General features: G+C 52.0%; 2 protein-coding genes across 3 annotated transcripts; one reads left to right on the top strand and one right to left on the bottom strand.

The window, feature by feature from the left end:
* Nucleotides 1–363: 363 nt before the first annotated feature.
* Nucleotides 364–3,240, bottom strand: LOC148184242 (extracellular matrix organizing protein FRAS1-like). The gene is made up of 8 exons (XM_088056995.1): nucleotides 3,219–3,240; nucleotides 2,858–2,965; nucleotides 2,527–2,674; nucleotides 2,103–2,219; nucleotides 1,843–2,009; nucleotides 1,346–1,551; nucleotides 893–1,039; nucleotides 364–726 (listed from the first exon to the last, which is right to left on the bottom strand). The coding sequence occupies exons 1-8, from the start codon at nucleotides 3,238–3,240 to the stop codon at nucleotides 367–369; spliced, it is 1,275 nt and encodes a 424-aa protein (XP_087913121.1). The 3' UTR covers nucleotides 364–366.
* Nucleotides 3,241–5,745: 2,505 nt separating this feature from the next.
* LOC148184243 (uncharacterized) lies at nucleotides 5,746–12,970 on the top strand. Of its 2 annotated transcripts, none has more exons than XM_088056487.1 (6): nucleotides 5,746–6,583; nucleotides 7,205–7,423; nucleotides 7,597–7,768; nucleotides 8,376–8,512; nucleotides 9,861–9,951; nucleotides 12,852–12,970. In XM_088056487.1, exon 1 carries the CDS (start codon nucleotides 5,967–5,969, stop codon nucleotides 6,516–6,518), a length of 552 nt encoding a protein of 183 aa, XP_087912613.1. In that variant the 5' UTR covers nucleotides 5,746–5,966; the 3' UTR covers nucleotides 6,519–6,583; nucleotides 7,205–7,423; nucleotides 7,597–7,768; nucleotides 8,376–8,512; nucleotides 9,861–9,951; nucleotides 12,852–12,970. The 2 variants fall into 2 exon arrangements, with proteins under 2 accessions (XP_087912613.1, XP_087912614.1); XM_088056488.1 differs by having other exon boundaries at nucleotides 7,208–7,423.
* Nucleotides 12,971–16,364: the final 3,394 nt, after the last annotated feature.

Raw genomic sequence — 16,364 nt, forward strand, 5'->3', positions numbered from 1 at the left:
GCTGGGCGCCCGCGTCTCTCCTTCCCTTCCCCGGCGCAGCAAGCTCCGTGGGGCTCCGGCCCGCCGCGCCCCAGGGGAATGAGGGGAACCGGCGGGGCGGCGCAAGAAGGGACACCCCGATCACAGCGGGTTTTTTATTTCAGCTTTACTCTCTTCCAGAGGACAAAGAGGAACCCGGCTGCTCCTCGGCTGGCTCAGCGGTCCCACGTGCCAGGGGTGGCAGATGCCTTCGCCACCCTGCCCAGTTAAGCCCGGGAGAGCTGGAGCAGCACGGAGGGAGGGCAGCGGTGCAGTCGCTAAGACGGGAGCAGGGGGAATTGACAGCTGCCCCTCCTCACCAGACTAAAAAAATACCCGCGTGGCTTTTCAGTTTTGGATTATCTTTATTTTACAGTTTATAAAAAGCTTTTCCCAATGCGTGTGCTCCATTAAACTTCCGTGCCGTCGTGCAAATTGCTGTGGACTTTGACTTCCAAGTGCACCTGCTTCACTCTCCTGCCCTGGCCCTGGCAGAGGCCGCCGCTGTCCCTCGGTGGATGAAGGTTCCCGACGGTGCAGCAGCGCCCGCCCGCCGCCTTCGGGGCGCCCCGGGGCAGCTCCACCTCGGTGTTCAAGGGGAGCTCCTCGGGAGCACGGACCACCCAGTGAGGTGTCCAGCCTTTGCAATGGCATTAATTCGTTCAGGAACATGAATAATGTGTTTTTAAAGAGCTTTCTCATGAGTGCCTCAGGGAAAAAAAAAAAATGAAATTACGGGACTAACATCCTCATCTTCATTTCTTGTATCAGAGGTGAATTGTGAAGGCCCAGAGTCTACAATTCACCAAGGGTTTGGGAGGTCCTGGACAGAGAAGTCCATTTTGGGCTACCAAAAGCACTGGGTACTACATACCTTGTAGAGAGCATCCACCTTGAGAGTAAATCCATCAACTCCGGGCATGCTGCTCACCGAGTGGAACTCGGACAGCTGGGAAGCAAAGTGGGCGTCAAAAGGCACATCGTGGAAATACTCATCCGTCACTTCTGGCTGGTTTCGGTCCTGGAAAGTCAGAGAAGTGTCGTGAGGGATGCTGTCTGCTTTCCCAAGGGAGGCTGGAAAGCCAGAGCCCCACCAAACACCTGTGTCAGGGATCTAGTCCGAATGCCCCATCTCCACACTTACACGTGGGCACCGATTCAGGAACACACTCAAAGGGTGGGCAAAAACCGATCTGGTGTTCACAGCTGGCAGCAGCAGCGGCACAAAACATCCCCCACGGGCTCCCTTCCTCATCCCTTTGCAGCCACCACCTGCTGGTTGCCAGAGCAAATCCCAAACGGGAAGAAGCAGGAGCAGAGCGCTCACCAGGAGGAGGAATCGGTGCTTCAGGTACTTGTGGGGCTGGATGCAGCCGTACTGGGGCCCCTGGTTGTAGACGGTGCCCGTGGGGTCGAAGAAGGGCACGCAGCCGTCCCTGCCTGTGCACAGGTAGACCTTCTCCAGCTGCAGCTTGTAAGCGGCGTTGAGGTTTTGTTCCGGGTGCCAGAGCACGCGCCCGTACAGGATCTGCCCTGGGGAGGTCAGGACAAAGAGGGGCAGGTGAAATTTCCCAAGCAGGAAAACGCTGCTAGAGCCAAGTGTCCGTGTTCAGAAGGGTTTGGGTTGTTTGGGAAGGGCTCGGTGTGTGGGAGTGACAAAACGCGGTGCCAGAGCACGCCGTTCTTTCACAGGGCTGTAAGATGTCAATTATTGCTGTAGAAGAGGCAAAGCTACATGTGGGTTCTGCCCTTTCCTCTCCAGGGAATGGAAGCTGTGAAAGCAGAAACGCTGGGCACAGGCAGAAGAGGAGAGGTAAATCCTACCCTTGGATAAAGCCCCCTTGTAATCCATTTCTGCCAGAGACCTTTCCGATTTGGTGGGGTCCATTAGAAAAACTTTCTCGTTGTTACAGAGCTGAAACTCTGTGTTCAGGGAGCGAACAACCGGAACTGGGCGGTTTGTCTGCTGGAAGGCGATCGGGATCAAAAACCTGCAATTGGGACAAGGAAGGAAACAAAGGGGAGATGAGGTTTGGACAGGTGTGCACCCCAAAGGGGCCGAGCCTGCCCTCCTGCCCTCTTACCGCTCGGGAGCGTGAGCCGGGCAGGGCAGGGGCTCGGCTCCAGGCTCTGCCCACGGCTGCGTGGGCTGCACCGTGCAGGGGATCAGGAAGATGGTGTATTCTCCAGAGTAATCCTTCCTGGGAACAGACAGGAGACCCTGCAGTCACCAAGCACAGCTCAAAGCTCTTCACCCTCTCCCTTGCCCCAGCAATGTCATCCAGCAGTCCCCGAGGGACAAGTGTGACTCTGGGATCAGTCTATCCACAGGCTGCACTGCTGGAAAAATTCCTTTCCAAGAGGCTGAGCTGATTTTTCTCTCAGTACAACGGTGCTCCAGCTCTGACCAAGCTCCTGAGCATTCCGTGCTATTGCTGGCGTGGCTACCAGGGAGAACGTGGTGCTGTGGGGGAAGCTGCTGGAGGGGACTGCACCCCCAGCCCTCACCTGTTGTAGGAGCTGGTTGCTCTCCAGAGCTGGTAGGGAGAATCAAAAGTCCGAGCACTCCACAGCAGCTGCAGGGCAAATTCGATGCCTCCCAGGTGCTCTGGAGTTATCAAAGAGGACCTGACATCCTGTGATGCATCCTGTGGTGCTCCATGTCAAACAGCCCTGGGGGAGGACAAGGAGGTGACGGGAGGCAGAGCGCGGAGAGGCCCCACCTCGCAGGGGCAGAGGGGCTCCCGGCGGGGACGGGGACTCGTTCCGCTGCCTGTGCCGTCAGAGCAGAGCTCTGTGTGACCCTGCTCTGTGTCCCTGCCAGGATCACTGCCCTCACCTCTGAACTTGGCCTGCGTCTTGAACTCGATGACCAGCCGTCCGTCCTCGCGGATGCAGACGGGGATTATCTGCAGGCGGGCCGAGAGCACGCTGTCCGTCTGGATCCCTGCAAGGACAGCGCCACTGGGAGCCCACACAGCACCCTCGCTCTCCTCTGCTGGGCTCTGCCAGCCCCAGAAGCGTTTGGGACACCTCCACAAGGCAGGGTTCAGCTGGGATCGCCCTCCAGTGAGCCAGCTGCACGCTCCCTCCGTCAGCCATCGGCTGCCTAAGCCTCCCGCAAGCACAGAGGAAGGCAATATTCCGAGTTCCCCGCTCCCTCAGGACTCTGGGGGCAGTGCAGGAGCTAAGGGGAAAACATGAAGGAACCACTTCTTCCATAGCCCCTGGAGTGCCTCAGGCTCACCTGTCCTCCAGAGAACGGTGTCGTAGAAGAAGGAGAACTCCATCTCGGTGTGGTGCTCCGGGGAAGCCCAGCCCCTCGGTGCCGTCACACAGATGTAGGACACGTAGAGAGGGACGTGGACTGTCAGGAAGGACTGGGCAGAGTCCCTTACCTGGCAATAAAACCCCAAAAAGGGGGTTACGCACCTTCCAGTGAAGTCAGAGGTGACTCTGGACGTTCTTTACGCGCAGGTACCTCAGACAAACCTGCGTTGTAATCCAGGGGCGATGCTAAGGCTCCCTGGGACCACGGGACAAAGGAACTCTGGGCACAATTTCACCTCCAAACCCCCCTGATTTCCAAGGCTGTGAATTAAAAATGAGCAATTCTGCTTGCTCAGGCCTCCCAGAGCTCTCCATTTATTATCTGCAGAGTGCAGCTGTACTTTGCAGGCCCTGGAGAATTCGGGGAGATGTTCCAGCCTGGCTGGGGCCAGGTTCCACATGCTCCACTGGGCAGTTTCTCCGGCCAAGCGGCTCCTCTGGGTTTGTGCAAACAATTGGAGCTTTAAAAGGAAACTTCATGAACAAGTTCCAGGCTGGCAGGAATTAAGAGAGATGTTGCTGGTCCAAGGAATGTGGGCTGGGAATTTAATGGGAGAGCCTGGGGGAGATGGAGTGGGCTGCAGGTGGATAACGCAGCCAGGAGAGGACAGTGAGACACCCCAAATAGGGAAAGCCACTCGTTTCTAGAGGAACATTTTTGGCTTCTGGTCTCTTAATTAGGGAATGAGCTAAAATATCCCATGTTGTGGAGCATGGACTGAGCCGCCTCTGCTCTGTCCTCTGCTCATTTCTATTGGCCAAGAACACAGTCCAAATTATAAAAGAGAGCCCAGCTGAGAACGTTTTGTATTTCCAGTATGGCCCTACATTAAAAAAACCAGTATTTTCCTGGCACTCTGAAGATTTAGAGAATAAAATAAATGGGAAATGAATGAAATGGAAAATAAATTAAATAAATGCACACAGCACTGTTTTCTTCCAGGTGAGAGGGGGGGAAAGCCACGCTCCACCTGTGCAGGGCAGAGCAGCAGCTCCATACAAGGCAGAGCTGTGCCTGAGAACTGAGAGAGATCTGGGATACCTGGAGAGCTCTGGATGGGCCTCTCACCTGGAAGTCAGCGGTGACAGAGACCCCACAGACATCAATTAACTCGGTCATGTCGTGATAAGCGTTGAAGGTCCAGATGCAGCACTTGAGGTTGAGGTGCTGGTACAGCTGGATGCTCTTGGGCTCCCTCACCGTGAACTCCAGCTGGTAGGGGCGGTCGTAGCCCGGGCCCAGCATGAAGCTGCCCTGGGTCACTTCGTCCAGGAACCCTGCCTCTGTGGGAGAGAAGTCAGGACACTGATCCCTCCCCATTTGAAACAGCCCAAGGCCAAGAACGGAGGCCTTGCTTCACTCTTGAATCAACAGGAGCTCCTCTCCCTTCATTATCCTGGAGATCAGACTGGACATACTCAGGTCTTCACAGGGGAAAATCTTACAAGAATTGAATCCTAAAAAACCAAACCTAGGGACCTGCTGATTCAAGGCTGAAGTGAACCTTAAAGAAATGAGGAACAGGTTGAGTATGGAATGATCAGAGCGCAGCACAACTCGGTGCCTGTTGGGGAGGGTGAAACAGGGAAACCTTATGAATGTGATTGTTTGGCAGAAGAGTCTGAAAAAAGGTTAGAATCGAAGTAGAAATGAAAGTCTGCTTTGAGTCATAGGATAGTCTAGGATACAGAGTACTGGTTACTATATGACCCAAGAACAATAGCCTAGCCAGCTAAAGGAGAATCCCTGCTGATAAAACAATGCCCTTCTGCTGACAGAAAGCCCAAAGGTCAAGAAGCAAGGAAAGAACTTTAAGGCTTGTAGAGCCTCAAATGCAACACTGTATGTAAAATCTTCAGTGGGTGTATGTCGCCCTGAAAACTCAGGTTCTGAGCTTGCTGACATGGTTTTCTAAAGACTTTCCCAGGAGAGTAACTGTAAACATAGATATGTGTACATTCTTTCTGTTACACGTCTTGTGATGGGCATCTCTCATGGCCAGTGCAGTGAGAAAGTGTTATCCTGACCCGCTCCCGCCCCCCGAAAGTTACTGACTCCAGCGTCTGCGGTCCCGCGCTTCCCTGCCCCAGCCCCCGTGATTTCGCGGTCTGTTCCTGTGGCCCCAAACCCCACGGCGGATCCTGCGGCGCCCCCTCCCCTTCCCCATCCTCATCCCTCTCCCGTCTCCGTGGGAACCGGCGAGCTCCCCGCTCCGTGTTCCACACCCCCCCCAGCCTCGTCCCCGGTGTCGCAATTCCCGCCCTGCCCGCCCCCGGCTCTGCCCTCACGGCCCCCGTTCCCTCTGTCCCCACAGGCGTCCCTCCCTCCCTTCCTGCCCGCTCAGACCGGCGCGCCCCCGCCCCCCGACCGCGCGGCCCCCGTTACTCCTACCCCAGTTCCGGCACGCTCCGCTCCCCTACACCCGCTCCGTGCCGCCCGCGCCGCCTTGGCGCCCCGCGGGCTCCGCTTTCCCGGCAGCTGTGCAGTCGCCGGTCCCGCCGCTCACAGCGGCGCCGCTCCCAGCCCATTCCGAGTCGCGCTGCCGTCCACCGCTCCCCCGTGCTGCCCTGCGGCGCTGACGTCATCCACGCATGCGCAGTCACCGCTTCTAGCGCCGATGCTCCCGCCGCCGCCGTCCCCGGGCCCCCCGTGCCACCCCCCCGTGCCGGCCTCTCAAACCGCGGAGGGGGAGAAAGAGAACGGGCACGGGACCCCGGCTCTACAACTGCTGACACCCGCGTCGCCTCTGCCACCGCCCGGCCCAGCCACTGTCCGCTCCCCGCCGTGCGTCTTCACGTCCCCGCGTCCACCACCGAAGCCACCCGACGCCGGCACACGGCCCCCGCCTGTCTCTGCCCCGCTGCTAACACCGGCACAGATCCCGTCTGTATCCGCTGCGCCAGGAACTCTCCCCGACAACGCGGAACAGCGACAGCCGCGGCACCCGCGCACCGATGTGCTGCCACTTCCGGGTTCACCTTCGCGGCCACCGTCGCAGCCGATGACGAAACAGCCGCGCGACTCTGGAGCTGCGCTGCGGCAGCAGCCGCGGAACACGGGGGAGAACGGGAGCGGGAAATGGAGGGAAATGAGGAAAGAGATTATCCAGAAGCAGAGACTGGAGCACCAACAGGGACAATTCAAGCACAGGAACTTAGAAAGACTTTGAGAGAAAGTGATCTACCAGAGACAGTTCAAGAAAAAAACGAAATCCCGTTATTTGCATGAATGCATGTTGGTTTTACCTTTTTGCTTTAATTTTTGTAGTAAAACTTTACCTGTAAATCAGCCCAAGATAAATGCCCGGGTTGCCTTAGCCGAAGACTACAAGCTTTGATACCATCTGTTTGTCAGATCATACTGTTCCTATTCATAAACAGCTGCAAAATTTAAAGGATTTAGGCAACCAAACTCATATTGATAATTCTAAAGTGAATCAATCTGACCTTCAAAAGTTAGAGAAGCTAGACAATTTGTTTAAAAGTTTAAGCTTTGTGCCTTGGCTAAGAGAACTCTGTAAAATAAGCTTAATTGTTTTAATAAGTGTTAATTGTAGTCTTAGCAGCAGTACCCGTTAGACCTCAGTGTGTGCAAAAACTAACAAATAAGACAGTTTCTAGTATAACAATGTCCTTCTGCTGGTAGAAAGCCCAAAGGTCAAGAAGCAAGGAAAGAAGTTGTAAAGCTTGTAGAGCCTCAAATGCAACACTGTATGTAAAATCTGTAGTGGGTGTATCTCGTAGTGATTGGTTATTGGGAATTAGAATATTCACTATAGAAAAAGATATATTGGAGTGTAACAAGAACTTTGCTCTCTTAGCTCTTAGCTATTAACCTCTCTCTCTTATCTCTTAGCAGGTTTGGGGGCTGGAGTATCCCAGCTTCATAATTGTTTGTCACAGTTTGGCTCCTGGCAGAGGAAGAGAGTCTATTCTTGGCTGTTGGCTGTCGGTGTCACCCCCTGTTGGTGTCCCCACCCCCCTTTGCCATCCCCCTGCCAGGGGTGGGAGCTGTGCAGAGCCAGGGCTGCGTCACCTTTGGAGAAGCTGCTGCTGTATCGTGAAATCTGCAGAGGTGCTGAGGCCCAAAGAGTGGTTTGAGGGTTTGAAAAAGCATAACAGGGAACAGAGAAATCAGCTCCAATAGGCTGAGGACCGTGCCCTGTAATTTGCAGAACACTTAATCTGGCAGTGAACCAAACCTGTGGCAATGATTCTAAGTAAGAGTTGTACTTTTTTTTTCTCAAGGTAACTTGGAAGCCTGGGACAAGAGCTGAACAGTAATTTCTTCTCAGCCTGCCAGAGAAGCTGCAGATTGTGCTGCAAGAATATCCACAAAGTACCGATGATGATATCCAGTTTTTAAATTAATCTGGAAAGGAAACCACATTGTTTTGAAGGAAAGCCTCAGGTGGAACATGTGAGAAAGATTGTTTGATGAGAGATTTTTTTGAAAGTGAGAAATATGTTAATGTTAGTGGTTTTTTTACATAAGTGAAGCATCTGGAAACACACCAGGAAGGCTATGAGGGGTTAGCAGGGAGCTGAGGGCACCCTTGGGATCGCTGCTGCCTCGTCTGCCGGTCCTGCACTCACAGCTGGTTGTCTCAGGGTGGTTGGGCTCAAGTTAAAATTGCCACTTCCTGCAGAGCTGCATCAGTATTCTTCAGTTCAAAGGGCGGAGTGTCCCGTGTTCTGGGCTTTTTTAGAGCTGTAGTTTTGCCCAAGAAAGAGGATCGTGATCTTGGTGTTGAGTTCAGCCAGAGTAGTGCTTCTGGTCCCTTTCTCAAGGGGAAGCCAGAGTTTGGATTTCTCTCGTGGCCTCGGTGCTAAAGAAAAGTACTAAAAGCACCTGCAAAGGTGCTCTGGAGGTCAGGGCTGTTTGTGACTTGATATCCTGGTTTTGGCTGGGACACTGAGCAGGTGTACCCCACTGATTTATTTTGTCTCCCTTGGCTCTCCTGCTTGAAATAACAGTGTTATTCCTCTCCATCCCTTCCCTAATTTTGGGCTTACTATTTATCCAGTTATGGCTGGCTGAGGGGCTGAGGAAGTGCTGCCTGAAGCGTGGTCCCACAGCACGTGTGAGCAAACCTGCTCGTGAGCTTCAAGCCAGCCCTTGTATGTGAGACAACCTTTATTGAAAAGCTCTTCAAAGGAGAAGGTGAAGTATTTTTGAGGCTTTCACCTAACTGAGTTGAACTCTATCTTGCCACTAATGACAGACGTCAAGGGCAATGGCCCCCAGCATGAGAAGGGCTCAGTCTCACGCTGAGGCTCTGACCCCTCAGCCTCCCCAAAGGTCTCTGCCCAGGGCACTTCAAGCAGTGCTTAATGCAGGCTTCAGCTTTAGGCTGTCGTTCTGAGCTCTGCCTTCCCGTACGTGTTGCAGTCTGCGTGTTTCACAGACACTGCAGTCACGCTTTCTCATGTTTAACTTGTGTTTCCCCCCCTGCTTTTCTCTTCTTGCCTTTCCCTGCTGATTCACTGCTCTGTAACTCTTCTAACTTGTAGCTTGTGTGCCGAGAGCACGGGTCGTGCCTCCTTCTGCTGTTGCCATAACTCGGGTACAATGCTGCTGCAAGCTGCGAGTTTAAGCACAAGCCGATTTTTTTATAAAAACAACTTTCTAAGTGTTAGGAATAACCTAATAGAGGCTTAGGGTCCCGGAAAGCGGCTTCGGGCGGGGCCCCGCCCCTGCCTGCCGAGGCCACGCCCCCGCGGGCCCGCTCCCTTGTGGCCCCGCCCCTCCCGGCTGAGGCCACGCCCCTCCTGCGGCTCCCGCCCCCTGCCCGCGGCCGCAGCGCGCTCTCTGGGAGGGGCGGGGTCTGGCGCCGTTGCCCAATCAGCGCTGCAAGCGGCGCACGGGAACAGCCAATGGCGAGGCAGGGCGGCAAACTTGGGCGTCGGAAGCGGAAGGCGCCCTCCTTCCGGCTCCCCTCAGGGGCTACGCGGCCGCGCTCCGGCCGCTTTTGGGTAAAAATGGCGCTTTTTAATGCGTTGGTGTTCCAGGCCAGCAGCGGGACTGGCGCTGGAGGAGGTGCAAGGTAAGTGCGGGGAAGCTGCGGTAGGATCCGCTGGCTCTTGGTCTCTGGGCCTGGTGGCGGCTGGGTCTCCCTTGGGCGGGTCTAGCAATGCGTAGGAGTTAATTTGTTCAGGTGTTGTCTGACGAGTAATGTGTTATACGAGTTCTAGTTTCGACTGGTGTACCGAAATTTTAATGTTCTTGCGTACGTGGGAACTCTGGCCCTGCTTGTGGAAATGTAAAATAAGGTGCTCTGGATGAACGACAGAAAAAGCGCAGTAGTAAAAGTTAACTTTTGAGAAACAGCTGTTTTGTGGATTTGCAGAAGCGCTGAGTCTGCAAGGTTTGTAAAAGCAGAGCAGGGGATAGACGAGTGGGCTCAAACAGGCTGAGGACCGTCTCACACTTGCAGAACCCTTAGCCCAGCAGCGAACACAAAACCCGTGTGAAACCACTCTAAGTAAGAGTTCTCCTTTTTTTTTCCGAGGTCACTGAGAAACGTGGGACAAGAACTGACTGATAGTTTCTTGCAGGCCCTAGCAGGAAGAGCAGCAGCAAATTGTATTGGAAGAATTTCCGTGAGTACCCCTGAGATTATAGACTTAAATGAATCTGAGAAAGAACACGTTATTTTGATGGGAAAACCTCAGTTGGAACGCGTGAGAAGGATTATTTGATGAGACATTTCTTGAAAGCAAGAAACATGTTGATGTTTGGGGTTTTTTTATGTAATTTCTGCCTGAAATAGAAGTGTTATTCTCTTCTGTCCCTTCCATCCTTCCGGGGTCACTTTTCATTCTGTTGTGGCTGGCTAATTGGCAGAGGAGGTGCTGCCTGAAGAGTAGCTCCACAGCGTGGCATGAGCAAGGTTTTGCATGAGCTTCAAACGGGTCACAGTTTCTGCCGCCTGGCAAACGTCCTGGGAGCTGTTCTACTTTGGGATATTCAGGGGGAAATGCAGCACAAAAGGTGAAATCTGTGTCTGAACTGAGAGAGGATGGAACTGTGCTGTGGTGGTTTAGCCTTGACAATGGAAGCGCTCTTTGGCTTATTTCCTAAATTCCTGAATCTAGCGTCATGTTAGAAAAAAGGTAAAATAGCCATTGGCGCTTGTAGCCCGTGGCTCCCTCGGCTTGCCTCTCTAGCCAGGATTTTCTGAGCTCCTTGGAAAGGAGCTGCAGTTTCCTCGTTCTCCACCCGGAGTCGCCTCTGGGTTAGGCAGAGCCGTCCCAGCTCGGGAGCGGCTCTCAGTGCACGCAAGAGATGTTTCTGGCTGTACACAGGGGCAGCACGATCTAACTTCTATAGCCAAAAATGGTCTTTCTCCTAGAACTTGCAGTAATTCAAGAGCTTGTTGTAATAGTTTTTTTCCCATTTATTGTTCCTTTTTCCTGTTGCTCTGGTGCATGTCTGTCATCTGTGGAGTTCCCTGATAGCGGTCTGGGTGTCTTTTTGGTGCTGTCACAGAGATGGTCCAAACTCTGCTTCTCCTGCAGTTTGCTGGTTCCCGAGAGACCCCACAATGTTTTCTTAGAACAGTTCAGTGTGGAAAGGAATTTCAGCTGGTGCTTCAGATGTCACTGTTGGCTGCAATCGCAAAGACACATGGAAGACATTTTTAATTTTCTTTGTTGTGTACCTACTGAGCCAAGGGAGAGCAGGTATCCCCTGTGGAGCTGTGGGGTTTTTAATCTGGGCAGTGCCCCCTGTATTGTGGCAGGGCTGCAGGCAGTTCTGTACAGCTTTAGAGGCTGGTGACGCTGGCACGGTGAGCTCCTGGCTGTGCTCTGTAGGGCACCTGTGTGGTTGCTGCAGTTCTCTGCACAGTCTGGGGGGGGCTGCAAACCGCTCCTTCCTGGGACATGGAGGCAGTGCAAGCCGTGAGCTGGATGCCAGGGTTACTCCAGAAAGGTCAGAGGAAGGGAATCTCAAAGCTTTCCAGAAGCTGAGTAGGTGTAATCTTGACAAAGCTTTTTGTAATTCTTATTTTGCCATAATGTTTTCCGTAGCCAGGCTCGGCCCTGGTTGGAAGGCCTGCAGCACTGCTTGTGCCTGTCATAGGGATGGGGATATTCCATCTGGCTCTGGTGAGCAGTGGCTGTGCTCTCACCTGCTGTTGTATCTGGACCCTTAGCAATCAGCCCCTGCCAGAAGATGAATTTCTGTGTCTTTTCTGCATCTACAGCCAGCCTATCCTTTGGTAAGAAGCTCAACCCCAGCAACACTAGCTGGGGTTTCTGCTTCCTCCCCTTTTCTTACGGGCTTTAGCAGACAACCCATACGGCAGATTGGTCTGGGAGGCTGGTTCTCTAGAGTGAGCCTGTTGTGGCAGAGGCACTGCCTATCCTTCCTTGCTAACCAGGTCTGTTCCCAACTTGATCCGGGAAAGCGCGCGTGAGAAATGAGCTGTAGGAGGTGGAATTCACCCGAAGGCCAGTGCAAGTCTCGTGGCCAGACCTCGGCAGGCGGACAGGTCCTGATTTCTTTACACAGGTGTATGTTTACCCTGTCTAGCCCTAACCTCTACTCTGGTATGCATTAAACATGACTTGTTTGTTCAAGGTGATAAAGGGCCCTGTGGATATTGGCACTTAGGAAGGTATGCAATAGTCGGGAACTCCTTTTTTGGGTCCCAAAGCAAGTCTCGGCACCTTGCTGATCTTTTGGGAGGGGCTCAGTGCGATGGGCCTGAGAGGAAGGCTCCAGCCTCACTGACGTGTCTGAGGACCCTGTGAGCTTGGATGTGGCTTCCATGGCGATTGGAGCAAGTTCTAGCTGCATTTCTGCAGGTAGCAGTGCAGCCATCAAAAGTGTTTAGGTGCTTCAAATAATTAGGTGGAATCTGTTGGTGGAAATTAGGGAACTTAGTAAGATGAAGATTCATTCTTTCTCTGCTGTTCCACTGACTGGGGGTGTGGAGGGAGGGCAGGGGGGGAATGTTTCCACCTATAAAACCTAACCACAAAGCATACAAAAACCCCAGATCCTGGTGTTGGTGTTCTCAGTTGTGAAAGAATTCAAACCAGACCATCAGATGTAATGACAGGAGAACGGAGCTTGTTGATTTTTTTCTGCCCCTGAGTATTGGCTGTGAAGGCAGTTGGAGGGTCGTTTTGTGTTTCAAATGTGTGCTCCTGAAGCAGGGTAAGAGCACTGGTAACACTTTTTCCCCTAAAGCCTCCCACAGCAGCTGCTGCAGGTGGCTCAGGAAAGCCTTCCAGAGGACCCATTTCACATGTGGAAAATTGCAGAAGCTGAGGATGGTGTTGGATCTGACCAACAGTGTGCTCCTGACATGATTTCTTTTCCCTTTACTGTTTCCCAATATCCCCAAAGGGTTCCCAATCAAGAAAAGGAGGGTATTATAGAAATATTTATTTCTTTTAAATGAAGCCATCTTTGTTTAATAAATTGCTATGGAAATGGCATGAGTCATGCAGGGAATCACATCTAATTTCAAACACTTCTGCCCTTGCAGTACAAAATACCTGTCAGATTTTGCATCACTGGACAGCGCAGTGTGAAAGAGACTGCCTTTCCTCCAGATGTCAGATTTCAGTTTCATCTCTTGAAGGCTTACTGTGTGTTTCTTCCCGGTGCAGTGAGGGACAGGTAGGTGTGGAAATTGTGTTACTTGTTGAGACTGCTTGTGAGGGTGACAAGAGGAACCTTTTGTCTCCAGAAACCATAGGTGTGATGCTCTGCCTCTCGTACACGTCGTGCTGCACGTTTGACAACAGGCGTGATGGAGCACAAAAGCACTTGGAGTGCTCAGAAGTGGGGCCACTGGACCTTTAAAAGTCACAAGTCCTACTCTCTTGCCATGAGCAGTAAGGCTTTTCTTACAATCGTTTTGAATTGTCCTTCTTTCCTGTCCATGATTATGAGAGAGAAATCCCCATGTTTGTGGTGGGATTTGTTCATTCCCCCTTCAAATTTGCTTTGCAAGAATTGCATCTCTTTGAAGCACCAAATGTGCTTCTGGACTTGGAGCTGAACTACGTGCAGGTTTGGCTTGACAAAGGAGACTTTGGTGGCCATAAATCCCATCTTGTCTTTCCAAGAGAAGTCAGAGGAGTTACACTGGATTCTGGGGTAGTTCAGTGGATTTGAGCTCAATTCCTGAGGACTCTAGAGTGTGTGGAAGGTGGGGCCACATTTGGGATATAAAAGGACATAAAGCAAACCCCAGATAATTTAGACCTTCAAAGGCACTGGAAAAATGAATTTTGACAGTCTAGAAGATGACACATTACATCAGGGACTACAAACTGAACCGAGCAAGAGACCTCAGATGTCGCAAGAAGCAATTGCGCTCTGTGAGGTTTGACTGGAGTGCAGCAGCTGCCCAGCACCCCCCTGCAGCAGAGGGCCCTTCCCCAGGGCCAGTCCCGTGACCTCACAGCACCAGGTGCACCTGCGAGCTCCCACGTTGGTGACGCACAGAGGAAAGGAAACGCTTTTCCAGGTGCGCTTCACACCTGTGCTGGCAGTCCCCAATGTGCTCGAGGTTCCCGTGGGAGCAGCGGGAGGGTGGCGGGCCAAGAGCTGGGCTCCAGCCAGGAGCCTGTGGGAGCTGTGTGGGGTCAGCTCCTCACCTTCTCCCTCTGCCAGCCTGTGGGGCACAGGTGTCTGGAGACTGCAGAGGCTCCTGTACGCCGCTGTCAGCCTGGAGTGGGACAGCTGGTGGCACAGGGATGGACCAGGTCAGGCTGGGATGATACACAATGCACGCAAAGTGCTCGCCCTCTTCAGAAAGGTTTGCTTTAAGAAGCTGAGCTGCCAAGCTGGAGAGCAGAACGCAGGGAGCCTGGTTGGAATGTGCAGGTGTCTGTGGACATTTCCCAGTCATCCTTTCAGGCCGTTCCTGGAGACTGTGTTTGTGAGGTATTTTGTGAAAGAATAGGTATCCATGCCTAGAGGCTGAGTAACTGTCAGCTGCTATGTGGAAGCAGACCAGGATGAAGCACTGGCACTCCTAAACTGAAAAGGAGACAGATACCCAGTAGCTCTGAAGTAAACCAGAAGCCTGAGCTCATAATGACCACGTTGATTATCACGTAGGAATGTATTTGTTCCATTCCACACAAATTAGTGCTCGTGATAATGAACATCTTCATACTTGCGGTAATCTCTTCTAATAAAGGCTGTTATGTGTAGCTGACCAAAGCAGAGCAGCATTAATAAAATGTCTGCAATGCTCTATGTAGTTAGAAAAACAAGGCAGGACAAAAAAAGGAAAAAGTATCTTTTGGAAATAGTAATTTTCTCCTCAAGTTGTCAGAGAAGCTGCAGTGCAAACCTAGCAGAGACAGGTGAATAGACACAGTGCTGTGAACTGTACCGGTGCTGGGGGGTCTGCACACCCGGAGCAGGGGCTGGAGGGCTTCCTGGTCAGTCTGTAATCATCTGGTGGGGGTTTTCCAGTCCTTTCTTGAATTTTTATAATTTTTATTTGATCTCTCAGATTCAGCTGATGTGCTGAAAGGACTATGGATGACTCTTTCTTCCTCTGTGCATGAAGTCTCCATTACACCCATCTCAAAGAGTGTGTCAAACACTTGGCTGTTAGTGATGGTAGGTTTCTGCTACACTTTGAGCAGAACAATGCTGTTGAATCAGTTTGCATTTCAGCTGGTGGCGAGAATTCTGATTCTTGCGAGAGCTCCTTATGTGCCTGATTTGCACTGTTTGCGTAGAAAGGGCTTCTGTAAGTAGAGGAGAATGAGCACGAGTGCCTCCTATGAATTTATCCAACCACTGACCTGATAGTTTGGGGTTGTCTCCCCAAAGTAAGCTCGAGGAAATGCTCAGGTCATCTGTAACCTGCTCTGTGGGACTTGGTGGAGTATTGGACAGCTGTTGTCAGCATCACTGCCAGGGAGGGGCATGTGTACTTACTTCCAGCACAGCTTGCACCATTTCAGAGCACTGCAGGGCAAATCACCTCGCCTAAAGCCTTTCCAACATGGAGAAAGCTCTGTGTTCCATCAGCTAGGAGGCCTTACTCTGTTTTTCATTTTGCTGTCTTGTATCTTGTCTCAAGCACCCCAGGCTGACCCACGGGATGCATTTCCAGCATTTGATTTGCAAATGAGCTGAGATGAGCTGAGGTGAATGATACAGGCTGAGTGTGCACTCAGGGGATGTTCTACTTGCTTGCTCTCCCAGAAGAGCTGCCCCTAAAGAAGGCTCCTCGCTTAGAGGGTCAGTTTACAAACTTTAGTCTTGTTCTATTAATAATAATAAACACCGTGGGAAGGACTGTTTTGGATTTATGGCTGCCCATTGTTTTTTGGCAAAATGAAATGACCCAGGTGCTGCTTTGTAACCAATAGCTATATGCTTAGGCCTTGGTTGTTAGCTGCTGAAGTCAAGTACAATATAAGACTTAAACTATTGTAAAATAAACCTCATAACTCAGGGTAGGTTTGCTGGGACTGGTGTATGTAAAAGACATTTTCTGGCCTCAGAATGACAGACTGTCTTCCATCGTCCAGAACCCAGCTGGAAAAACTATCCCTTCCTTTGATTTAACTCCCAGGGATGTTGTTTTTCTTTTCAGCTTTTTCCCTCAGAATCGATCCATTAAATGCAGAGCAGTGAAATTTGCTTTTTATGGAAAATATCTATGAACAATGGAGAAAGGATGAAACCTTAGTAGGGCTAAAGAGCACTGGGCATTCTATAAATAGTAACCTTTTCCAAAGTGTGCCGAATGCCTCTGGTTTCAGTGGAGCAGAGCTTGGCAGGTTTCAGTCCCAATGCAGGGAGGAGCATGTCTCACCGTGAGCACAGATCTCTGTGCAGCTGGCTGCTTACAGGTGGCAGGCGAGGGAGCGTCCCGTTTCCTGTGCAGGGGATGTGCCTTAGGGAAGTCAGGCTGTTCTCTGGCTGCCCGTGAAAATCCTGCTGTCCCTTTGAAAGAGGCTGATCCAGAGCCTGATGGGATGAAAACTTGCTGCCTTGTAGAGCAGCCGGCTTAAACCTT

The sequence above is a fragment of the Pseudopodoces humilis genome, chromosome 6 (assembly GCF_049639895.1).
Source record: "Pseudopodoces humilis isolate 2021_Gansu_Grassland_sample_001 chromosome 6, ASM4963989v1, whole genome shotgun sequence".
NCBI lineage: Eukaryota > Metazoa > Chordata > Aves > Passeriformes > Paridae > Pseudopodoces > Pseudopodoces humilis.